At 41.2% G+C, this 26274-nt stretch overlaps 1 protein-coding gene across 1 annotated transcript in view; it reads right to left on the bottom strand.

Moving 5' to 3' along the window:
- The window catches only part of LOC117355540 (ethanolaminephosphotransferase 1-like), a 134912-nt gene extending 109683 nt beyond the window's left edge, over nt 1-25229 (bottom strand). Inside the window, exons 1-3 of the mRNA XM_033934247.1 lie at nt 25173-25229; nt 19440-19508; nt 8066-8174 (exon numbers count right to left, since the gene is read on the bottom strand). Of these exons, the coding sequence (XP_033790138.1) occupies nt 8066-8174; nt 19440-19508; nt 25173-25229 (235 nt within the window). The remainder of the gene's footprint in view (nt 1-8065; nt 8175-19439; nt 19509-25172) is intronic.
- Between the last annotated feature and the right edge of the window lie 1045 nt (nt 25230-26274).

Below are 26274 nucleotides of genomic sequence, written 5' to 3'. Positions count from 1 at the left end.
AAAAGTGAAAAGAACTTTTAAAGTGTGTTTCAAAATGTAAACTGGATATATGTGACTCCTGTTGCAGTCTTCGGGTTAAGAACGAGTTCCGTTTTTTAAACTGTTCTTAAGTTGAATTTGTATTTAATTCAGATCCTGCACAGTACACAGTCTATAAAAATATTAGACATTAAAGAAACAGTCCTCAAAACAAAGTATTGTAGTTTAAATAGAAAGAAAGGATAGGAGGTTTACACTTTTGTTCTTCATCCATCCCACTGTTCCCTCTCCACCACCACATTCAACATTTCTCCCTCTCATCTCTCTCTTCCCCATGCATCTGTACCTCATGCCTTTCCTACCTCCATGTCCAATATTTCTTTCTCCCTCCCCTTCATTTCCCCATGTACACTGTCTCTCCCACTCACTCAGACACCCATGCCCAACATTTCTTCCTTTCTATTCCCTCCCCCTCCTCAGCATCTCTTTCCCTTACTCCCTCCATGTTCCATCCTATCCCTCAAGTTCATGCTCCCTCCTTCCTTCCTTCCATCCTTTGTTTGAAGTTTGATTTTCCTCCCTTCCTTCTGTGTCCCAACATGACCCTGCTTCTCCCTTCCTGTATCAACACGCCCCTTCTTCCTCCCTGTCCAAATGCGACCCTCCCTTCTGTATTCCAACATGCCCTTCGTCGTCTTTCCCTCCATTCTGCATCCCAAATGTGTGCCTCCCGCAGGTGTTTACTTCATCTGGCCAGCTCCCTCTTCCCATCGCAGTTCTCTTTTCATAACCGTGGCTGCGATTCCTGCGCGCAACTCACAGCTGACCCGGAAGCCTTCCCTCTGACACGAGGGAAGGCTTCTGAGTCAGCCGCGAGCCTCTTGCTGGAACCAGTGGGAAGTGCCACTGGGAGGAGAGAGCCGGCCAAGAGATGGTAAACACCCATGGGAGGCACGGAGGAGGTTAATACCCACGGGAGTAGTACTGTTCCCATTCCTTATAAAAATGAAAAATATTATTTCCCCATTACATTCCACAGGAATTACAAATGGTGGGGGCACTGGGCTGAAGAAGTAGCACAGCAGGTGCAACAGGAAGAGTGGCAGTAAACCATTGGCAGTATTGATGAAGGGGGGATGAATAGACATGCTGTCTCACAAACACAGCAGTCAACTGGCAAGTTTTTTTCTGAAACAGGACCTTTTTCCTAAAATAGGACTTTTATACCTGCTTCGTTGGCAGTTTCTTAGAGATAGGATCAGTAACCAATACTGCGCAACATCAGTGGAATAAGATCTGAACTGCTCTTATGGGAGGTTATTTAATAGCATATTAAAAACATATTTAACCCCTTTCATGAGTAGTTACAGATATGGTAAAAATGGTTAAACATTAGTACTGATAATTTGGGCAGTGACAGTTCTGGTTCCTGTATTATTGAGTATTTAAATCGGGACCCTAGGAGAGCCTCTGTAAGCATTTCCAGTTAAACATTGCCGAAAGTGGCGTAGAACGCCTTGAGATCTTCCAAAGTATGAGACTTCGGTTACCCTTATTAAGGGCTGTTATTTCAGTATGCAGCATCGGATTTTTAAATAGGTAGGTTTAGTAAATTATTGTTACAGTCTAGTGAGAACCTTAATGATAGGGTATTTTTTGATAATTTTTGAAAAAGGTATATCATGAGTTTGAACATGTTAGCTTGAACTGCATGATTTTACATGGGAGTAATAGCGGGAGTTATATATAAGTGCCAAATGAGTAAAAAGCTGTATAGAACAGGAAAGTGAATAAAAAGTTGTAGAGTATGAAAAAGTAAATAAGATAAAATGATAAAAGAATAAAAAAGATAAAAGTTCTTGAAAAGGTATTAAAAAAGTAGTAATTTTAAATAATAAAATACTTTTAATTACTAAAATAGTAATTATGTAGATTGCAATAAGGTTATATAGCCGTGGTCTGTTCCCTGGGCCTTCATTAATTGTATGAGTCAAAAAATTGTTATCTTCTTTAAATAGTGGATAGATATATAGATATATAATTGATTTTTCTGTTTTATTGTCTAATGCTTATAAATCATATTGGGCTTGAAGAAGCTCTACCATCTTGAATGTGAGCGAAACGGAGATCTTCCGTCGTTGTTGTTTTCAACTGCCGGGTTAAACATCTGCACCCGAACTAAGTACCATAATGTTAACAAAATAATGATACTATTAATGCACTAGTATAGTAAAATACATAAAAATGAAAAGAAAAATGAAATGTTAAAATAAGAGATTAAAGGACCGGTGATAGTTTGCAAGTTTGTTATATGCGTGACTTGTTCAATTGGCAATATAACAGCGAACACTTGAGATCCTAATAATAATCTCTTTATTTAATTTCCCTGCATATATATGATTTCCTGGCTCATACATCAGCCTTTTAAGTAACTTTACCCATATAACATTAGGCCTACTTGTACAGACCAACTTGTTCATGTAAATGCACCTGAATGGCACTCAATACAGAAATCTCCATCTAAACATGTTACGTGCTCTCACCATGCCTCTTGTCCTGTCCCCTTTAGTCAGAGTTACTTTGGTTACACTAAAAATCTGAGCAAAGTTGCTGGGACAAAATTTTTTTAAGGGGACAAATTTGGTTAATGAATATGTGTAAATGCTCTGCCCATGTGATTGTCCAATTATAGCATGTATTTTCAGAATAGCACATAGCGTAAGTGTCGCTAAAAGGTGGTAAGGGTGGCAAGTGCCACTCCCAAAATTTGCCTTGAAACCCCATTGCCACCCTAACCAGAACCAGTATCTCTAAGCTGCGGCCCTCTAAGTTCCTACAAATCCAAAATGTGGCCCTGCAGAGGGTTTGAGTTTGAGACCGCTGGTCTACACCTACCAATAAACTCAAGAAAAATAGAAAAAAATGTATTCTTGAAGGTTTAACATTCTGATTTTATGAGAGGACAAGCTATACCAGCCAGGGAAACAAAGTGGGATATGTAGAAAGCAAGGATTCTCTCACAGCCTTTATTCTGAGTTCTTAAAAGGTGAAAGACCTTCTCGACATGACCATGTTTCGGCTGGGTCAGCCTTCACCAGGAATAACAAAAGCCTTATAAGCATGCAAACACCAATAGTCAATAAATAGATAAGCATATGCATTCAGTATATAAAACATAAATCTACTAATCGTTAACGCTGTCTTTTACATAGCGTCAGAGATTTACCTTGCTGGCCCACAGTAGAAACCTCAAACCACAGCTTTGTAAAAGATAACAAGCAAATGCACAAAACCTAATACAGTATATTAAAACCCTAAACCACGTATGCGCACTCCCACCTGCGTGCTCCCATTTTCCATGCAATGTAGGGCACCACAGGTAGGAGTGCGCATGCGCGCGAATCTCTCTCTCTTTCTCTCTTCCTCCGAGGCGGATGTCGGCCGCGGTGGCTGTCGGCAGCTGCAGATCGCGGCGGCTGTTTGCAGCTGTAGGCCGCGGTGGTTGTCGGCGGCTGGCAGCTGGCAGCAGCTGCAGGCCGCGGCGGTCGAGCACGGAGCCACCAGCAGCGGGTGGCGGTCAGCCCGAGAAACCCCTGACCTACAGGCCGGGCCGAAGTTTAAAGTAGTGAGTGTAGGAGGGGCAGGAGAAGCTAGACTGAGGGAAAAAATGATGATGCACAGGGAAATGGAGGGAGAGGGAATGCTGCAGCTGCTGCACAGGGAAGTAGGGAAGGTGATAGGAAGAAAGACACAGGAACAGGGAGAGAGACAGAAAGACAGACAGACAAAGGGGGCCAGGGAGGGAGGGATAGAGACAGAAAGAAAGACAGCAGGAGGAAGAGACACAGAAAGAAAAAGACAGGGGTAGGGAGAGAAACAGAAAGAAAGACAGACATATATTCTAGCACCAGTGGGAGGAAGGGAGACAGAAAGAAAAGAAGAAAGACACAGGGACAGGGAGAGACACAGAAAGACAGACAGACAAAAGGGGTCAGGGAGTGAGACAGACAGAAAGAAAGACAGCGGGACAGAGAGAGAGACAGAAATAAAGTCAGACAGACATATATTCTAGCACCCGTTAATGTAACGGGCTAAAATACTAGTATACATATAATACATAAATCTAAAATATAATTAAATCAGATGAATGAACAAACAAAAGCATGCTTAAAAGTAAATATAATGTATAGCAAACCATATGTATAAATAAAGCACACATTGATTAAATAAATAAATAAATAAATAATTTCACAAACCAATTACACTATGAGGCTCATAATCAAAACTTTGAAACGCCCCAAAATCAGCTCAAGTCGGCACTTGGACATCCTAATAGCCGGGATGTCCAAGTGCCGATAATCGAAACTGTCTTTCTGGGCGTCCAGCAGCACTTTTAGGCCATTGTGCGTCCAGAGTCCAGAGTATGTTGGAAGGTGTGTTACAGGGGGACATCAGGTGGGCTTAGACCTGGATGTCCTGCAGTGATAATCAAAGCTTTCCCAGAACATCCTAGACGGAACTTAAGACACCAGCAGTTAGACCTGTTTTAGTTGTGTCTAAGTGCCCCAAAGCTGCCCAAACTGACCAGATGACAACTAGATGGATTAAGGCATGATCCCCCCCTTTCTCCTCCAGTGGTCACCGACCCCCTCCACCACCCTTTCTTTGAGGTAAAAATAAACAGTACATTGATGGCTTGCCATCAGTTGATCCCGGTTTTGGGGATTCCTGCCAACTCAGCTAATGGGGATTCTCCCTGCCAGGATCAGCTGAACCGCAGGAGGATTCCACTCTCCCTCCATCCCTCACAGGCACCAATCCCCTCTACTACATCTCCAAACTAACCAAATAAAAAAAGAGCCATTGAGCCCTATACCCCTCCCCCAACATCCCTGGAACCCTGACATTCCCCACCATCCCTGGATACCCCCTTGACATCCCCAGACCCCCCTGATATCCCCCCAACATTCATGGACACCCCCCCCCCGACATCCCCCACATCCCCCCGACACCCCCATACTTCCAGATGACAAATCATCAGGAGGGAAACCCACTCCCTCCTGCCTATAAGGCCATGTGCTTAGAATGATGGGCCTTCCCCCTCCCAATGCATCTCGGGATGCATTGGTAAGGGCCTAAGGCCCTGACTGGCTCAAAACCTACAGCTGTCTGTTTTTATATTATGAAAAGTTACATATGCATTTAGGCTTAAGGCAGGTGATATACTAGCTAGGTTATCGCATTATTGCTCCAGAGTTTAAGACACCCTTCTGCAGCTTTATTTTGGGTTGTGTGTTCCTGGTTAGCAAATGAATGGCCTAATTTATTAATGTGTATTAACATGCATTAATACAATTTAATGCATATTAAACAATATAAGCCCCATTATTATCGGAGGGGCTTATTTACTATGTATTGAACTTAAATTAAAATGCATTAGCTCACATTATCTAATTAATGTTTCATAGTAAAGGTGGTCCTAAATTACAATTTTATGGGAATACAATGAGTACTAAATAGATTTTGAGCTGAATATATCCAAGGATCTAAAGGTTGAAAAAAGATTGACTAAGACAGTGGCCAGAGCCAAAAGAATTATAGGGCACATAAGGAGAGAGGTATAATGCCTCTGCACAAATCATTGGTGAGACCTCATCTGGAGTATGCCTACAGAATGAAATTTGATGACCTGAGTGTGTACACCATTGAGAAGAGGAAGAGGATATTCACATACTTTGGAGGTATAAATAATGCACAACACACAAGCATTTTTCAGTGAAAAGGAAATTCTAGAACAAGAAGCTGGGAAATGCAGTTCAGAGGAGGTGAACCGTAAAAACAAAGATTAGGAAATACTCATATTTCTTAACAAGGAGGTGATGCATAATAATAATAATAGCTTTATTTATATCCCATCATACCTTTCAGTTCAAGACGGTTTACAACAAGAAAAGCTGCAGGAATGCAGCGAAGTTATATCAAGAGCATGAATTAGGAGTAAACAAATAGGTGTGTAACATAATTATAGATATCAGAAAGCAGGAGATGTAGAGGAAATCGTTTGAGGAAGTTTAAATAAATTTATCAAATAAATGGGTTTTCAGTGATCTTCTGAATGATTGGTATGACGGTGAGTTAAGGAGTAAGTCCTATTGTTCCACCTTCCTGCTTGGAAGGAAAGTGTCTTGTCAAGGAATCTTTTGAATTGGCATCCTTTGGGATTCGGAAAGGCGAATAATAGTGTTCTACGTGAGAGGAAATCGTTTGAGGAAGTTTAAATAAATTTATCAAATAAATGGGTTTTCAGTGATCTTCTGAATGATTGGTATGACGGTGAGTTAAGGAGTAAGTCCTATTGTTCCACCTTCCTGCTTGGAAGGAAAGTGTCTTGTCAAGGAATCTTTTGAATTGGCATCCTTTGGGATTCGGAAAGGCGAATAATAGTGTTCTACGTGAGAGGCGGAGTTTGTTTTGGAGAACAAAGTGTTTCAGAAGGTAGGTGGGTGCATTACCAGATAGTGTTTTGAAGCATAGACAACCAAATTTGAAAATTATTCTGGCCTCTACTGGTAGCCAGTGCAGTTTTTTGAAATATGGAGTGATGTGGTTGGATTTTTTTCAGGTCAAAAATTAGTCTTACGGCTGTGTTTTTGGTTGTTCTTAATCTTTTGATAGTTTTTTTGTAGGATCCTAGGTAAATGATGTTGCAGTAGTCCAGTGAGCTTAGGATTGCCTATTAATGGCCATGTACTCATTTCCCCATTAACGCATGAGCCCTTAACTATACCTATATAATAGGCGGAAGGACTTACATGCTAACCATGCTCTAATTGGTTAGCACATGACAATGTAGCAGCACTAAGGCCCTCTTTTATTAAGCCGTAGTAGAGGATTTTACCGCGGTCGGGAGCACTAAATGCTCTGACGCTCATAGAAGCATTTAGGGCACTGATCAAGTTCCGACCACTTAGCTACCCCTTTTTCAGCCAGCCAAACTAAATATTTGGCTTGCCCGGTGTGTGTTAGAGGCCTCTTCTTTTCTGGATTTTAGAAAACAGATAAAAACTCAATTATTTACTAGGCTAGGGCCTTAACACTTTTTATATTTTTATTTTGATATGTAAAATTCTCCGCATTCTTTTATATTGCATTTTATAATTTATGTACTTCTTTGTTTATTGGCTTTTAAATGCTGTTTTTATATAACTTATACTATTTGTATCTTATTCAATTGTTGTGAACCGCTTAGAACTCCCGGGTATGGCGGTATATAACAATAAATTTATTATTATTATTATTTATGACATTATTTCCCTCTGGCCAAATTCACTAACCTCTGTCCTGATCATCCTCCAATCCGCGCATGCAAATGAGGTGGAATGGTATTCAAATGTAGGCAGGAAGCGATTTACTAAAAAAAAAAAATGAGGGACACCGACTGGGTTGACTGATCCAAAAATAAGCGACTGCTGAGGACCAGTCACTCAGGTCCTTTCCGACTGTTCTGCCACCCTCCTCTCTGCCCTGCTTCTCTGCTCTCTGCCCCTTCTGCTCTCAGCCTGATCTCTGCTCTCTTCCCCACAATGCAAGCCCGTTGTTTTAACCCGTGGGTTTAAAGCAGGTTAAAATCACGGGCTCGCAAAAAAAAATAAATAAATAAAAGTAAAAAGCTCTGCCGGGCACGGATGGTCTGTGTATGCGTCGGGATCGCTATTCAGCGATCCCTGCAGCCAGTTGGGGGTGTGATTCCAATCACCCTCATTTGCATGAGGGCGATTCGTAAATCAGCCCCTGGACATGGATCAGATCCCTCATGGATTGGATCTGATCCGTGCCCTTAGTGAATCTAGCCCTTAGTGCTTCAGGCTGTAGTAGAAACTTCTACTATGGTTTTATAAAAGGGGAGGTAACTGATTAGCACTGGGAACACCTACTCTCTGCTCTCAAACACTCCCGTAGCACTAAAAAAGATTATTATTTTTTAGTGCATGGGAATCACGCGTACATGCCAAAACTACTTTAGCATGCCTGCCTGAGTGCTTATCACAGTTTAGTAAAAGGGCCTCAAAGTGTTGTAAATAATTACCTGAAGCAGTGTAGTTCCAGTCATAAAAAGAGAGTATAAAGTAGTTGAGTAAAATCATCAAAAATCCAGAAAAGGTCAACACGTTTGGAGCAATCCAGAGAGGCACTATCTGCAAAACAAAATAAAAACTTTTTAAAAGTTGGCCTTTTAAATTAAGAAATAATGCATTCAATTTGTTTTGTCTGCAGTGGCGTAGTAAGGGGGGAGGCGTGGGGGGTGGGGTGGACTGCCACAGGCACAGTCTTGGTGGGGGTGCAGGCACCTCTCCGCCCCTTGCTTCTTCTCGCTTCTTCACTGCCACATGCACTTCTTCAATTCCCCTCCCCCCCTCCCCCCCGCTCTTTCAGGTGTAAGCAGCAGCTCTAACCTGCTCCTCGCGCCAGCCTCAGCACTCCCCTTTGATATCACTTCTGGGTCCCACGACTAGGACATGATGTCAGAAGGAGAGCTAATGCCAGCGTGGGCAGCAAGCTAGAGATGCTGTTCACGCTGGGGAAGCTAAACAGGTACAGAGGAAGGGAAGGGGAGCACATGTAGGGAGGGCAGAGAACAGGGCGAGGGGGTGCCTCCCACCCTCGCTATACCATTCTTTGTCTGCTTGATATTTTAAACATTCAAAAAATATTTTAATGAGTCCTTCCTGTTTTAAAGTAGCTTTGTGAGAATAAGGTAATTGAGGTGACTTTGTGTGACTGCTGTACAATTTCTAGGTCACGGTCTGCTGAGAAGATAAACCATAAAGCTCCAGACATATTATTTTAAATGTAAATACCATCAATGAGTAACAGACCCCGCCTTGTAGCTGAGAGCTGGCCGCACAGTACGAGCCTTCCTCAAGTTGCGCTGAAGGAAGAGGGAAAGGTAGAAAAAGGAAGGTATCCTCAAGCATCTTGCCCAATTCTGAGACAGGCTAGGAAAATGAGCTATGGCTGCTGCTGGGGGAAGGACCTAGGGTGATCCAGCTATAGGTGGCTCAAAGCTAATCTTTTATTGCCTGTTTGCTGCTAGTATTTGTGAGGAGAGGCAGGGCCGGCCCAACCATTAGGCTAGCCCGTAGAGAGCACGTCAGTTGTAAGCTTGTACCCTTTTGTCATGTATTTTGAATTTCATAATGTTTTTGGACTCGTTTTGTTCTCTGTGCCTTGCAATTAACATGTGTATTTTTCTCTATCAGATCGTGTCACACTAAGCCAGAAAGACAGACAGCGTCTTCCTCTGACAAAGTCGTTATGGGTAAAACGGAGCAAACTCTATAGGGAGCTAAGATAAGTGCTGTGCTGTTTTTCTTATTTTTTTTGCCGACACAAATAGTTTTTGGAGGTTTTTTGGCCAATCACTGAGGTTATTTCCTTGGGTATGGTTTGCTATAGGATTTATCTTGGCAACCCACCCGTTTTGATGAGGTCTTTTTCCTCCTTTTAAATCAACAAAAAAAAATTACATTAGTTATTGAAACATTTACAATTAAACATTGAGTTCATTGAGTCTTATGTGGTCCACTTTGTATAGCAATATATTTTTGTGGATCCTGTCCTTTCGTTGTTTAAACTACACAGTTACCCAAAGCAGCAGATTCTAGGGGCAGCAAAAAGCAGCTGCAGTCAAAGCAAAACATTAGGTCCTGACAGCCACACAAGCTCAAAGAACCATCAGTGTGTACTTTTTTCTACATAACAAAGAGCAATTTTCAGTTAGACCATATGCCCTTTTAAAATGGCTTATGGATACTGCCCTCATCATATATATTTTATATATGTATGTAGTTACAAAATAAAGTTTAATATTTAAAAGTATGGAGGTTGATATTCAGCTGGCGGCATTCAACATTTTGCTGATTGCTGCCAGCAATATGCCCAGAAATTCAATGCTAGGCCACGTTCCAGGTTTTAGGAGCTAAGTACTGGCTCTGCCTCCAGAACACCTCCAGAATAGCCAGTTTTCAGTTGGTCGCTTACTGGCCAATATCATCAGCTCTAACCAGTGGGTAGGCGAGCATTTATTTGTTCCATCATTATGTATATTGTGTATTACTTTACCATTGATTTTTATGCAGGATAGCGAATAGAAGGTTCATTTGATTCCTGATGAAAACTACCAGCTGAAATACAACCGTGTCAAGAGTCTTTTTGATATCTTCTATTTTCTACTGAGAATAAAGATTGCATGAGAATCCTAGTTTTCTATACTAACCCACATTTTTGCTTTTGCTGCCTATATATCCATGGGTCACAGTTATATTTTTGTTTTCTTGTATATATTATAGTTACTCAATACTTTGAAAAGTAATATCTTATTGTTTAACACTGATATTGATGCACTATGGGCTACTTTCCAATGCTGCAGATATGTCTCTTTCTAGGCATTCATCAACATCATGGACTCCCACACCCAGACAACATGCACCACAGGCTGCTTCTACACTGATGTCTCTTCTGGTGTAGATGCTGACTCTCCAGGAGGAGATCTGGGCTATGTTCAAACAAGAGCTTTTGAGGCTACTGCAGAAGCAGTCAGTCTTTAAAGGTGTCCATGCCTGCCTCAGCCCAGTCCTAGGATACATTAAGGCATCGGTCAAGGACAAGGTCATTCACCCCTGCTCAATGTCGAGCATCGGTGTTGGCACAGACCAATTCTAGGCATGCTTTGTCATCAGCACAGGAGTTATCTCCTAGGTCAGGCCATTGACCCATGCCTTGATACACTTCAACTTTTAGTTGATGCTCCTTTGAACACATAATCCCTGATTCACCTAGAAGGAAATATTTTGAGGCATTTCACTCAGGTAACTCCAACCACTCTGAGTAACTGCCAGATTTGTCAGCAGAAGAATCCTATGGCATGCCCTCTGATCCTGCTCCTCCACCACAAAAGTTTAAGTCTCCACAAGAGAGCATATCCTTTACTACCTTTGTAAGACAAATGGGTCAAGCTCTTCCCATTAAGATGGAGATAGGAAGAACCTCACCACCAAATGACTCTATCGAGGTGCTTAAATAGGGCCATGAAAGATACCCTATTTAAGAACTGGAAAACCCTTCTCTCAGTCCAGACATCTCCTAAAAAAACTGACATATCCAAAGTCAGATTTCTGCTAACAACAATAAATTATTACTAATAATGACTGGGGTTGCCATAAAGCAAATTACATATAATTGGAAGGATTGGAGGAGATTAAATTATAACTTTTGGTGGAATTCTTTATGCCATATTTATAAAATGGAAAGATTTATTGCTTTACAAAGGGGATACTTTAAGAAATTTCAGGATGTGTGGAAATCATTAACAAAATATTGTAAGGATTAAGTAAAATTATTTCCCTTTTAATTATCAGTTCAGGATATAGGGAGGGGGTATTTTTATTATTACATATATTATATAATAATGGAAGATATGGATGGGAGGGATGGGAAAGGGGAAGGGATAAAAATTTATATAATGTACCAATGATTGTTTATAAGTGATATATTTATTGTTACTGTGAATGAATATATTTTACACTTAATGTAATTTTGAAAATGAATAAAGAATATTAAAAAAAAACAACTGACATAATATAAAGTACAGAATACAAAAGTGTACAAGATTTGATAGAGCACAACTTTAGCACCACTCTCTAGTTGTAGAATCTGCTCTAAAATGCTCACGCAGTTCAAGGTCTTATGCTTCTGCTCCTCCAGGAAGGGAAGCCAAAACACTCAACTCTTTAGAAAAATGCATTTATCAATCATCTATGCTCATAAACAGAACTATGGACTACCAATTCTATCCTTCCATTTATTTAAACAACTTTCAGAATTTGAGGAATTCCTCCCTCAAGTGAAACTTAAAGAATTCCAATAATTATCTAAGAACTTGCTCACTAAAGAAGGTTCTTAGCTAGAAATATATTCAATGCATTCGATGTACATTAGAACATCTGTAGTGGAAATTGCAATATGCTATTTATCTTGTCTCAGAATTTCTGATTTGGAAACTTCAGTATAGGAGCGCCTTTCTGATGTCCTTTACAAAGGTGATGACCTGTTTAGGGACAAGGTTGAAGAAGTGGCTTATATAATTAAAAAAACACGTGAGACACTATCACGGCAAATCTGTCTAAATCTCAAACCTCTCAATCTTCTTTAGCAGATACTCTGCTCCATCTAGATGTTAATATTACTACAACATGAAACATTGTTACAATCAGCCATCTTCATCATCCTCTAAATCTATGGGGCAAAATAACTAAAGAAAGAAATCAGCCTCATTCTCAGTCCAAACAGCAATCATCCTTTTGACTCTTTTTAGAGAGCATTGTCAATATTTCCCTGACTCTACATCACACTCTCTCCATCACGGCCAGATTGATTCATTTTCACCAATATTGGACTCTTGTCACAACAGATTAATGGGTGCTTCAAGTCATCATTCAGAACTATGCCCTATGCTTGATCAGAAAATTTCCAAACCACCCGCCAAAAGAGTTTCTTTTCAACTCACTCAAGAAGACCCTCCTTCACCAAGATCTTTCCATTCTCCACTATACACAATAGAACCAGGTCCTTTGATCAAGTCTTCATTATCTCAAGTGACTCAGCATGCCATGAACTCAACAATGTGCGTATTCTCAGGTTTGTCTTCAGCTACCAAAAGTCACATCTACATCCATCTCAGATGTTAGAGTTCAAAACTCTCTTGGACATTACTCAGAGATGAGCTTTTCTACCAAAACAGAGGATCAACAATCACATTCACCTGTGTCAGTCCATCTCTACCCTTCAATGCACTTCCATATGCCAGATGTTAAGCCTCCTCAGTCATTTGGTGTCAACAGTGCACGTAACCCTGTTCTTGTGTTTTCATCTCATAATCCTGCAAAGAACCCTATCAACCCAGTGGTCCCAAGCCATGGGGAATCTGTCTACCTAGATCCATCTAACTCGGACCTCTCCATTAGTGGACGGTGGCACACAATCTCATCCAGGGTCTCCCCTTCGAGCTCCCTCACCACCATAAACTTCTAACTGCAGATGCTTTGATGCTAGGATGGGGAGCTCATCTGGACAGTCTCCCCACTCATGGAGTGTGGTCTCCCTACAAACAGACCCTCCATATCAATTTTCTGGAGCTACAAGCAATAGAGAATGTTCTCAAAACATTTCAGGACCAACTTTTTCAACAGGTAGTCCTCATCCATATGGATGAAGAAAGGAGGAAGAAGTGGCCTAGTGGTTAGAGCTACAACCTCAGCACCCTGAGGTTGTGGGCTCCAACCCCATGCTGCTCCTTGTGACCCTGGGCAAGTCATTCAATCCTCCATTGCCCCAGGTACATTAGATTGATTGTGAGCCCACCGGGACAGATAGGGACAAATGAATGAGTACCTGAATGTAAAACCACTTAGACAATTAATAGGCGGTATCTAAATAACTAAAATAAAATAAATAAATATTTGAATTAACAAGGAGGCACAGGATCTTATCCTCTCTGTATGGAGGCAATCAACATTTGGAATTGGGCCACTACTCATGGGATACTTCTCAAGGTGGTTTATTGTGGGGAAGCATGGGAATATTATTTGCATTAGTAATGGAACCCCAGGCTGCAACAATTAGGCATCATTCAGGTATTAGAGGGATTAATATTGAAGGGGAAAAATATAAAATAACATTGTTTGCAGATGATATTTTGCTGACAATTAGGGATCCAGTTGGATCACTTCCCTGCATATTACAGGTATTAAAAGAATATGGTTTATTATCAGGATTTAAAATGAATGCTTCAAAATCAGAGTGGCTGAATCTTAATTTGGATAAATCAGTGGTAATTCAATTGCAGAACTTTCTTCCTTTTGTGTGGGCAGTATCTCATATACAATACTTAGGGATAAAAATCACATCTGATCTTTCATGATTATACCATCTAAAACTATGGGAAAATATTTCAAGATTTATCAAATGATTTGGATAGATGGCTGGGTCATTCATGGCTGGGAAGGGTGGCAATATGTAAGATGATGTTATTACCTAGGTTTTTGTATTACTGTCAGACAATGTTTCTTAAAATTCCCAGGTTGGCTATTAGGTCATTAAAAAAAAAAAGTATGAATATATGTGGCAAAGGCGTCCACCTAGGATCTCACAGGCTTTGTTATCAAGTCCTAGATCTAAAGGAGGGTTGGGGGTACCAGATTTATATAAATATTATATGGCAGCCCAATTGAAATCTATTGGAGAGTGGTATAATTCACAACCTAAAGTCTGGGTACGAATTTATAGAAGTTACTTTTCTCAAAATGAATGGACCAATTTGTTATGGACACCAATTGAGAGAAGTATTTCCTGATTTTCTATCTTTTTGTACATTGATACCCCGAGTAAGATCTATTTTATTGGGGAAGAAGAGATTGTCACTTGTTGCACTCTTGATATCATGTGCCAGCATGGGAACATACAATTTTTAATGGATGGATCAATAAAGGCATAACCAGGGGCAGCAAAATGATGTCTTGTTTGGGGGGGGCAAGGCGCTCCACCCTAGCCCCGGCGAAATCGTGCAGCAGCTTCAATTTTAAATGATTGAGCATCCACCGCGCAGCATCAAGAAGAAGGTCTGCCTCTGGAAGTCTTCATTCTACTTCCGGGGGCAGGCCTGCTCCTTGAAACTGTGTGGCGGCGGCTGCTCTATCATTTTAAGATAAATCCTGGGAGTCGGGAGGGCAGGCGGGCACCAGTTTTGGGGAGGCCATGGCCCCTGTGGCCTCCCTTGTTCTGACGCCTATGGGCATAACCACACTGGGGAATCTATATGAGGCTGGAGTGTTGAAGTCTTATTCACTGCTGTCCTCACAATTTTCTTTCCACTACTGATTTTTATATTTATTTACAAGTTCGGCATTTATTGTTTTAATCCCCTATTAAAGATTGGTTACAATGACCACAAATGCAGTGGGAAGAAATGCTGATAGAGAATACGAATCAGAAAAAAATTATTACTAGGAATTATGTAATGTTGCAAGGGAGCCCTAGGAAAGAGATTTAGGGATTACTATCTCCTTAAAGGAATTGGAAATAAATCATAGGACAACATAGCGAATATCAATTTCAGCTAATTTGGTTGAGCAAAGTATTGTATCGATGGTACCTATATCCAACCAGATTAGCTTGCTATTGTACTACTAGGACTGGAGTATGTTGGAGAGGATATGGTTTGAGTGGTATATATATCCATATGTGGTGGAATTGTCCCTTAATACAAGATTTTTGGAATAAGTGTGCTCTTTTACTCTCTGATATGTTGAAGAAGGTAATACCATATAATGTTAAATTATTTTTGTTGCAATATAAACCTCTGGGAATGGATAAGAATGTATTTAAGGTAGTATATATGTACAGGGGTTATTAAACGGGAGATAGCAAGAGTATAGTCATCTACTAATATTCCATCTATGCCTCAGATCATTCAGGGTATATGGCAGGCTTATCTTAGTCAACTAACAGCTATTCATAGGATTCAAGTGATTGGCTTTCAGAAAAGGTGGGAATCCCTGGAGGCATGGTATGTTCAATATAATTTTGGATGAATGCTGAAATTTGAATAGAAATTAATAACAGAAAATAGTGTTTTATTTGTTTGGCGCCATCTTCATTTTTCTGCTCAGACACGTACATTGTTTTTAGCTCATATTTTTATCTGTATATTCTACATCATCTGGATCCCTGAGGAAGGCAGTCTCGCCGAAACACGGATCGTGTAGGATCCAGCAGGTCAATCATATGTGTATTACAAATTCAGATTTTTATTTGTATTTTTATTGTGAAGAGCGAATAATAAATCATCTTTCAGAATATCCACAGTCTTTTGTTTTTATCTTTGGATTGTTTTTACTGTGGAACATTGGGTCTTCCTTTTTTATTTTGTTGTGTAGCAGAAATAATAATAGCAAGAATAATAATAAGAACCATCTCAGAGGTCTCCAGAAGTTGCCATTGGTCCCAGGACCTTGTATTGAAGGATACTGCCTTAAAGCAAGATATCATCTATAAGATCTGTGAGAAAACTTCCCTGCAACCTTTGTGAGTGGCATGAACCTTCTAAATCTAGATGAGTATTCATGATCCAGGCCTTGAATATATCTAATTCAGAATGTTTGACTTGTTAAACCTGTTTATTCCATGATCTGTAAACCAAGCCTGAATGTCTGAGTTATTTAATCTACTTACATTGATCTGAGATATTAAATGTACTAATATTGGTCCAAGTTTATAATCCTGTGGAGCAGAAAAGAGTCACCTGGACTGGACTGGCATCTGCTGTATTACAACTTATTATTGCTTTGAAGATTTAGGACATTCCTTGAAACTGAATTATTTTAGCTCCTGCCCATAAAATGTATGCTAAAATCCAGTATATGTGACAGTTAATGTCATATTCTGTTATCCTTATTGTGAAGAATAAACCCAGTGGTCTCAGTAATTCTCTTGTTCCCTCACTCTTCTTTTCTTATTGTCCTTTCCTGGAGCTCTGTTCCTATCATTGCCTAGACCTGGGGTAGGCAATTCCGGTCCTCGAGAGCCGGAGCCAGGTCAGATTTTCAGGATATGCACAATAAATATGCATGAGATAGATTTGCATCTCAAGGTGGCAGTGCATGCAAATCCATTTCATACATATTCATTATGGATTTCCTGAAAACCTGATCTGGTTCTGGCTCTCGAGGACCAGAATTGCGTACCCCTGGCCTAGCCCAAAGCTTAATTCTGTTCTATTCCTACCTGCTAAATACTTTACTTATCTCTAAGTCTGCCTAGCTTTAGTGCCAGCCATGCTCTGTTCCATATGGTTCTAGTGCTTACTCTGCTTCAGCTGTGTCTGTTTCCAGTTCCTGTTAAGTCCTGCCAAACTCCATCTTTAATTGCTTTATAGTTCCAGCCCTGTCTCATTTTGGCTAGTTCTAGCTCCTGACTCCATTCCAGCTGTGTCTGTCTCCATCTTGCTTGATTCCAGGTCTTGCATTTTACAAGCCCTGACTGTTCCAAGTTCCATTTCTGCTCTAAGTTCCAGTTCTGCCTTGTTCCTGTGGCAAGGTTCTAGGCTGAGTCCCTGCTCCAATCTTGATCTCAAGAAAAAAAAAAAAAACCTGGAGGGTGCATTGGGCTCTGCCTCCATATGGGAGGTGCTCAAAGCTGTACGTTTTCTCACTTGTCCGGTTCGTGGGAATGGATTGATCAGTCATACATACAGTATCCGGAATAAATGTAATAGAATGGCATTAGCACACACTAATCCCTGTATGCTATACATGGTGCCCACAATTGGGCACTGATATTTGGGCGCCAAGATGTACCCCCCAACTAAACTGGCTATTGAGCCTATAATTGGTGCTAATTAGCACCAATTTGAACCTGCATACACATCTACGGTGTGCTATTGTATAACAATGTGTACCTTAAAGGGAGGTGCATGGGCAAGTCAGGGGCATTCCTAAAATTTGTACTCAATGTTATGTGTGTTCAAATTGGTTCAGAGAATTACACCTGGTTTTAGCAGGCGTACATCCTGGCACTCAAATTTGGGTGCTATAATCGACACTCAGTGTTGTTCTGTAATGGGTGCTCCTCTTTGAGTGCCTATTAGGATAGCATTGACCAGCATTTACTGCATCTAGTCCTAAATGCTAAGCAGACCAATTTACACCTATGGTCTTCTCAGTATTTAGTCCATGCTAATTCCGTTAGCAAACTATGCTTTAGTCAAAGAGCCCCTATGTGATTTATATAAATTATAGTAATAGCTTCATAATTTCTGCAAGCTAGGTCTGATGCCGATTCAGTTAGGGTTTACCAGACATCAGGATTTACCCAGTCATGTCCTCTTTTTAGAGGACTGTGCAGGCGTCCAGATGGCTTTTCAAAACCCAGCACTTTGCCTGGGGCTGGGGAGGAAAGGGTGGGGGCCACGCGTCCTCTTTTTCCAGATGTCAAATCTGGTAACCCTAGATTCAGTAAACCACTCTCCTCCAACATAACATCATACTTCTTTTTTTTGTTTGAAATAATTTTTATTGAGAGGAAAAATAGTGAACAGACAGAACAAGCAAACAATGCACTGGCAGCATAGGGATACAAATTAACAAGGATAACTCATGCACTCTAAGGAGAGGGGGGCCGAAGCCCACATATTCCCCCTCAAAACCAGTCCCCCAGAGCAACAAATACACCAAACCAGTATCAGTGAACAAAGAAGAAGCAGACTGTTCAATAATTTCCAGTTGGAAAGGGATAACTCCCCAAGCAAACCATCCATAGAACCAGCCACACACATGCATCCCCCCACACACTCATACATCCCCACCAGAACCCCCCCCCCCATCTGAGTGATCAAAAGCAAAAGGAAGGCTATCATAAGGAGCTGACCTCCAGCAAGGCCGCCTCCCAGAGAGACTGATACAGTCAGTGAGAGTGAGATGCCCCCCCCCCGAGCTCCCCCTAGTTCCCAGCGAGCCACTTCTGCAAGGGACCGCTTCCACCCCAGCACCTCAGGGGCAAGCTTATCAATCCACATCTGGAGCACTCCCCGTTTAGCCACCAACAGGGCGGTATAGAGGAAGCGCCAATGCTCCGTCCCCAAACCCTGATCCAACACCTCCCCCTCGCAGCCCAAGGCCAGGAGCAAATATCATACTTCTTAACTGCGTAACCATGAGTTCTACGCGGTTTGCAAAAGATTATAAACTAAAAACAATTTAAGAATGACAAAAATAAATTATTTGACCAAGTATTTTGAAAAGAGATAAGTTTTCAGTTGAGTTCTGAAATATTTATAATATTTATAAGATCAAGCTCTATTCAGAGATGTGTTTATGTCTAGTTTAGACGATACACTTGTAATATTGGCGGTGATGGGACAATCGTGCGCGCGAATGACTATGAACCTTGACGGTGATGGGACAATCAGCGCAAGACACCACCGCGCCACAGGAAAACTTACTTTTAAAGAGCTCTGATAGGGGGTGTGGGGGGAACCCACTTTACTTCATACTGTTTGCGCTGCCGTTGGGGGTGTGTGTGTGGGGGGGGGTGCAACCCCCCACATTATAGAGAAAACTGAACTTTTCCCTAAAAAATTGGAAAAAATTCAGTTTTCTCTATAATGGAGGGTTCCAACCCCCCCAACGACAGCGCGAACAGTATGAAGTAAAGTGTGGGGGGTTCCCCACTCACACCCCGCTTCAGAGCTCTTTAAAAGTAAGTTTTCCCGCTTCGCGCTAATGTCTTGCACCAAATTGTCTGCGCACTGGTGTCTCGCACGCGAATGACTATGAACCAATATTGACTATCAGGGTCCTTTTGAAAACAGCATCTGTAGTTAAAGGAGAAAATAGTGGTGTTCTTACCTTTACAACTCTGTTCCAGAGGTGCTGCATAATGTATACTGATAAAGGGTTTGTATCCACAGCACTATACTATGAAGAAAGAAACAAGCACATTATAACAGTGAAAATGTAGCAACCTAGAAATGTAGTCCTACAGGGAGAAAATCATACTAAATTATGTTATGATGTTTCAGTGTAGTTAAAATGGCAGAACCTCTCAGCGCTACCAACTTACTCAGATTTCATACAATAAAGAACTGTTCATCCGGATTATCTGTTCCATCTTCCTACCATTTTTTGAGGTGGGGTGCACCTCTACCACACTTGAAATAATTCTCCAGATGTGTTTCCAGACTTGAGGTAGTGATACGTTCTGTGGTGCTATTGGCCGTTGTGACAGCTCATCCATATTATGCCCAGATCTTGCCCCCTGACACATTAAGCAGTTAAGGTGAGACACTTTAATAAAAAGGCTCCCTTTTTACTATAGTAGACAGTAGCACAGATCTGCACTACAATCTAGCGCAGGGCTGCCCAAGTCCGGTCCTCGAGATCTACTGGCAGGCCAGGTTTTCTGGATATCCACAATGAACATGCATGAGAGAGATTTGCATACCAAGAACACAGTGCAAGCAAATCTCTCTCATGCATATTCATTGTGGATATCCAGAAAACCTGGCCTGCCAGTAGATCTCGAGGACCGGACTTGGGCAGCCCTGATCTAGTGCATCAAAAACCCCATGTTAGCTGCTTAACACAGCTTAGTAAAAGGGCTCTTAAGTTACTTACTATATACAGGGTGTCCCAAAAGTCACTACACACTGTTTTTTCCTATTTCGTTCCAGGTATCATTCGCAGAGACTTGAGGCCATCAGCAAAAGAAAAAGCCTCGTAACCTGTCACAACTTGAGGAAAGAATACACACGGTCTGCAGCAAGGTCAGGGAAGAGATGGTGCAAAACGTCGGAGAGGCTTGCATCCGAAGGTGGCTGAAAGTTATCGAAAATGGAGGCGCTCATGTGGAGGCATAAAACTAGTCATCGAGGCGTTGGAACGTGATGGCAAGCCTAGCAAGTAAAATTGCAACGACTGTTTTGTTGATGCTAAGAATATGAATAAACTCAGTTTCTTGTGTAATTTTTAAGAATTTATTAAAAGTGTGCAGTGACTTTTGGGACACCCTGTATGTGAGAAAATGAAAAGAGGTTTAGTAAAAAACATTTGAAGACATATTACATTTTGCATAGCAACAGGATCTATCCCCCGAATTTTATAGAAAGTGCTAAAAATTGAGCAGGTAACCTGTACATACAATTTAATCATAAATTCCCTCTTTTACTAACGTACAACGCGGGTTTTAGCACCGGCAGCCTCCAGTGCTGACTGTGAAAGGTGATTCAGCTTGATGGCATTATAACTAAGAAGAGAAACCAGCTAGAATTTATTTAAGGTTTTTATATACCGCCTATTATCTAAGCAGTTTACAATCAGGTACTCAAGCATTTTCCTTATCTGTCCCAGTGGGCTTACAATCTATCTAACATACCTGGGGCAGTGGAGGATTGAGTGACTTGCCCAGGGTCACAAGGAGCAGTACAGGTTTTGAAGCCACTACCTTAGGGTGCTGAGGCTGTAACTCTAACCACTAGGCCACAAAATCCTTCCCAAAACTCATAGGCCCCCCTTTTATCAAGCCGCGGTAGAGTGTTATAGCGTGGGCTGGTGAGGTAAATGCTCTGAAGCTCATAGGAATTGAATAGCGTTGGAGCATTTACTTCGCCGGCCCACACTAAAATGCTCTACCGCGGCTTGATAAAAGAGGCCCATAATAAACTACCCTTTCCACTTTTGTCTATCAAAGAGCTTAGAGCTATATCCTCTCTACAGTTCCTACATAATAAAATATAATTATCTTAAATTATTCTTCTATACTTATCTCCTTTATAATCTTTCGGAAACTATAAACATCAGCTGCACATACCATAGCATAGTGTTCTTTATTGCAAGGCCTGCGAGCCAACGGGGACTTCTTGTGTAGCTCACAGCTGCCCACCGAGTTCCAAAGCCCCTCTCACTTCAAAAACCACAAGGAGCATATTGGCGTGGCAGTGATTCTGCTGCACCCAGCGGATAAGTACTGTGTAATTTGCCATTCCAGCCCAGGCTTTAATGCAGATTTTGGTTGCTATATTCCCTGCTCTTTAAAGGAGTAGGGCAATAGACTTTTATGTAGCATGTTTTTGTTGTGCACTAATTATTGGGCACTGTTATACACAAAAAAATAGGGTAGGGTCCAGGGATGTTACACAGTGGATACCCTTTTGGGTTATTATTGTGGCAGCTCTCCTAGGGGCTGTTGTGTTGACTGAAGACCTGCCCTTTTCACTAATTAATTTAGGTTAGTTTATTATTTGGTTATCGATTGCAGTCTGTTGCCCCTCTCTTCTCCTTTCTAGCACTAGGGTGGGAAGATCTTCTATTTTGATTATCTTGCTCTCTTCCCTTTTTGGGTTTTTTCAAGGTGATAAACAGATTGGTATGAGCAGAGAGATAGTACTCATGTAGGGTTACCAGACGTCCACAAAAACCAAAACATATCCCGGAATGACTTTCCAAAACCCGGCATTTGTCTGTGCATGCCCACAGGTATGTATGTCTAGTCACTGAAAGAATCAACTCAGTGGTTAGAAGGCCAGAGCACAGGGGAATGCAGTGGGCAGCAGGCAGGACTGCAAGAGAAAACTGCATCAGTTTGGGGTGCAGCAGCCCACCCCCCTCCAGTTCTGGGGGGGGGGGGAACTCTAGGATCCGGGGAGGAGGCCCCTGTTCTGCTTCTGGAGAGGCAAGTACAGACCAAGGGAGAGGGAGCAGGCCCAGGACCAAACATAGGCGAGAGGATGTTTCCCTTTCTCTACGCAGATGGCAGCTCTGGACTGAAGGAGTGATAGGGGATTCATGGGCCAAAAGGTACACACTCCTCGAGCAGGCCACACAAGATGGATAGGATCAACCTTTGACTACAGCAGAAACAGAGAAGGCAGCAGCTGTCGTGGGGTGGGAGGGAAGATGAGCAACAACTGCAGCACCTTGCCCAACTCCCAAAGAGTTTCGAGGTCAGGATAGTGAGCTGAATGAGGTCAGTGAGGGAGGCCAGCCTGTCCAAAGCAGGGGACCCTGGCAACACTGGCGCCACCTCATCTGCCTGGACCACACCATCTCACTGACTGATTACCAGGAGCACAAGTTGCAGCTCCTGTGGCAGGGGGTGAAGGCATAGAGAGGTGCTGTGTTAGGTTCTGCAAGCAACAGAAAACATTTATTTATTTATTAATTATTTATTTTTTAAAAACTTTGTATACTGCTTGGAGTCGCAGTGGTTTCCATATAAACATACATAAGGCAAAAACAAATAACAATGCATATCACTCTTAAAAACAATATCAAGACACATAAGAAAATACAACCTACAGATTCTTCAATAACATATAAGGTTACATGTTACCAAAATACCCAAACATTTTCAGGAAAGACAAATCAAAAGTATGCATCTACAAAAAGTTTGGTTTTCAACATCCTCTTAAAGCTATAATGATCTGCACATAATCTTAGTTGACCAGTAAGCTTATTCCAATATTGACATCCCAACAACAGAAACATTTGAAGTTGAGTTGCCACATATCTTACATTGTCAACCAGTTTCATGCCCTCCTCAGAACGCAATGCTCCTCCCAAAGGAGCTGAAACCAATATGGGTCAGTTTGGTATACAATCTGATGTACCAATGATAACACTTTGAATTGAGTTATTTGCTCAATCGGTAGCTAGCCAGTGCAAAAGTTTCAATGTGGGATGAGGGATAGGTCGAGTCATTCCTGTGATGATATCAGCTGCTAGGGCTACAGAGTGATGTGCAGACCCACACTATGCCTCTGGAGGCCACCCAGACCCTTCGCAGCACCCAACCACACCTACTAGGACAGCACCTAAAGGCAAAGATCCATCCAAAGGAAGCCTTGTGAGATCAGAGTCATGTGATTTTTCTTCCAAATATGTAACTTTATCCAGCTACTACATCAGTAGTACTTCAAATTCATGTATGGTAGCTAATTAATCTTTTTGCAAAACTTCTCAAGTGGGCCACCACATCCTGAGGTCAGGTAGGCAGTATTTGGTCCATGGCCCACATGCTGGCTGCACCTGGGATATATGGATCAATGTTGGTTTCCTACTGTAAGACTTTTGTATCTTTCCACAGACTGTGTATTATAAAAGGGGAAATAAGAGTTTTTGAAACTGTGTAAGAATCAATCAAGAATTAGCACCATATTTAACTAGGATGCATTTATTTTTCATTTTATCTTTCCTAGGTTTAAATTGCCTTCCCTTAATGAAGTGATGAAAAGATATGCTTTGAATTGTATAAAGGAGAGGAGGGACTTGGAAGCGAAACTCCCATCCTAGGGGAAATTCTGCATGTCTAGAGTCTACCCCTGGTAAACCTTTGTTCTTCCTTCTCCACCCACAAAATTTTTTCAGTTGTGCCCTATACAGCCATTGCCTTCCCTAATTTATTAGGCAGTTATTACCTAGTCATCAATTTCAGGAGTAACCCAAGATCCCACTGTGGTTTCTCGTGACTTTGAGCATTCCATTGCCTCAGGTACAAATTTAGATTTGAATCCTCCAAGGACAGGAAAATCCCTACAGTATCTGAATGTCATTTACCTTGAGCTACAACTGAAAAAGCTGTGATTCTCAAATCAATCAACCCTATCAGCTCCAACAGTAGTACAACAATAATAATAATAATAATTTATTTTCTTGTATACCGCCCCACCAGCAGTTCTAGGCGGTTCACAACAGAAAAACTGAAACATTTCAATAGAACATACAATTTCAAAAATACATTAGCTAAAATTTCAATGCATTGCTATCAATAAAAAAACAGGTTAAAAATGATTAAAAAGTAAAAACACCATCATAAATATTAAAAAATCAGCATTCTTGTTTATCAAATAAGTAAGTTTTTAAGAATTTCCTAAATGTAAAGTAAGAGTAGGCTTGAGCAATCTACGGGCCCATCCAGGAGTTCATCTTCCCTGCCTGATACTCCAACAACAAGTTTTCCTACACAGAAGGGTTGAGAGCTGATCTGTTTGTCAAGGTAACCACGTTTACTCAAACTAGTTGTACTTGATTCTTTCCTCTCCTCCCCAGGAGCCCTCCCTCATTCCCTGGGTGCCCATAAATGCAAAACAAAAACTCAGAGAAGGAAAAATAGGCAAAACACAGACATGTCCTCGGGAATACATTTAAAAAAAAAAAAAAAGTAACAACAGAAAATATTACACTGTCTTTGCCATGCAGTGAGGTGAAGTATAACAAAGGAAAGGCAACTCTTCTGATCCTGTCTCCTTACAAGAAATTAAACAGGGCAAAACTGGAGTTGCCATGTTGCCACAGCAATAGCAAGAGAAATGAGAACATGGAAAAATAAGAAGTGTCTGGAGAGCCCAAAGCACTGCGCCTCCCCCCCCCCCCATAATCCCAAGGAACCCACAAACTAAAGAATTAAGAATAAAATGCAATAGGAAGTGTTTAGCATCTTTGTTCTCCTTTCCAGGCAAGCAAATTTGGAGGGGAGGGGGGGAACATGGAAGAAAAATGGAAAACAGTCAAATGATGCACACGGGATATAATAATTGTACCTAATATAACATTCTTATATCTTCTCTTAATCTCTCATATGCTTACCTGGTATTTGGCAAAGCCCGCAAGCTGCTCCTCTGAGACATACTGGTGCTGAAACATGCCTGAAATGCCCACCGCAAAAGAGCACAGACGGAAAGATACTTACGGCTCAGACTCACAGGCAGCCGGCAGCGAGTCCCTGCCTTAGTGCCACCTGCAGAGCCTGCAAAAGCCTATAGGTACTGCCCAGCTCTACTTACTCCATCAAAGTGTGTGGAGGGGTGGAGTAAAGAACCTGTTTGTAATATGAAACTCCAGCTTCAGAAAAGAGACGGACCTCACCTAAGGAAAAAGAGACTGCTCAGATGCAAGAGAATAATGGAACTACCACCGTGAAAGCCAGCAACAGCTTCACCTGCAGCTCTTACAACATTAGCTGTAGTTAGTTCTTTTTATAGACTAATTAGCTTTAATTAGTAAACAGTTTTCAACTCTTGGATCATCTACTATCTTTAAAAAAAAATTTATATGGTTTTCAGCTTTTGGACTGTGCTATTAATGAAGACTGCAAAAGTTGGTTTTGGTTTTTTTTTAAAAAATAATCTGTGAAAAAAAATTGCTTTAAAATTTGCTCTCTGTTCAGTTTGTGGCTGACACGTTCTATAGTATCCTTTAATTAAAAATATATGTGCAATGTGGAGAGTCATTTTATTAACAGGTCGCCAGGCTGAAAGGCTTAGCGGTTGACTATTTTATAGACTCAAACATACCTATGTAACTTTATAAAATTGCTCCACAGAAGCTGCAGAAATCATGGCTAAAATTAGCCCCAGATATTTAGGCCTGTTATGAAGTAGGAGTAAACGCATTAAACTATGCCTGAAGGAGTGAAAGTACAAGTGATGACACTGCCTGTTCTCTAACCAAAAATGTAATTTACCTGCATCGGAGTCTCATAGAAATGTGTACCTTCTTTTCATATAACCACTTCTACATTGTCTGCATACAATGTTGGTAACTATTTAGAAACGTTCAAACACAGATTTGTGTTCTCAGCTCAGTTTGTTAGTTTACAAGGATGGCTTGAAAAGTTTGGTTAAAAAAAAAGCATGTCAAACAAGTAGTCTCCATCGAGGGCTATACACTTAGTTCAGCAAATTTCCAG

This window comes from Geotrypetes seraphini, chromosome 2 (genome assembly GCF_902459505.1).
Source record: "Geotrypetes seraphini chromosome 2, aGeoSer1.1, whole genome shotgun sequence".
Lineage (NCBI taxonomy): Eukaryota > Metazoa > Chordata > Amphibia > Gymnophiona > Dermophiidae > Geotrypetes > Geotrypetes seraphini.
This window is presented reverse-complemented; position numbering and strand designations above follow the sequence as displayed.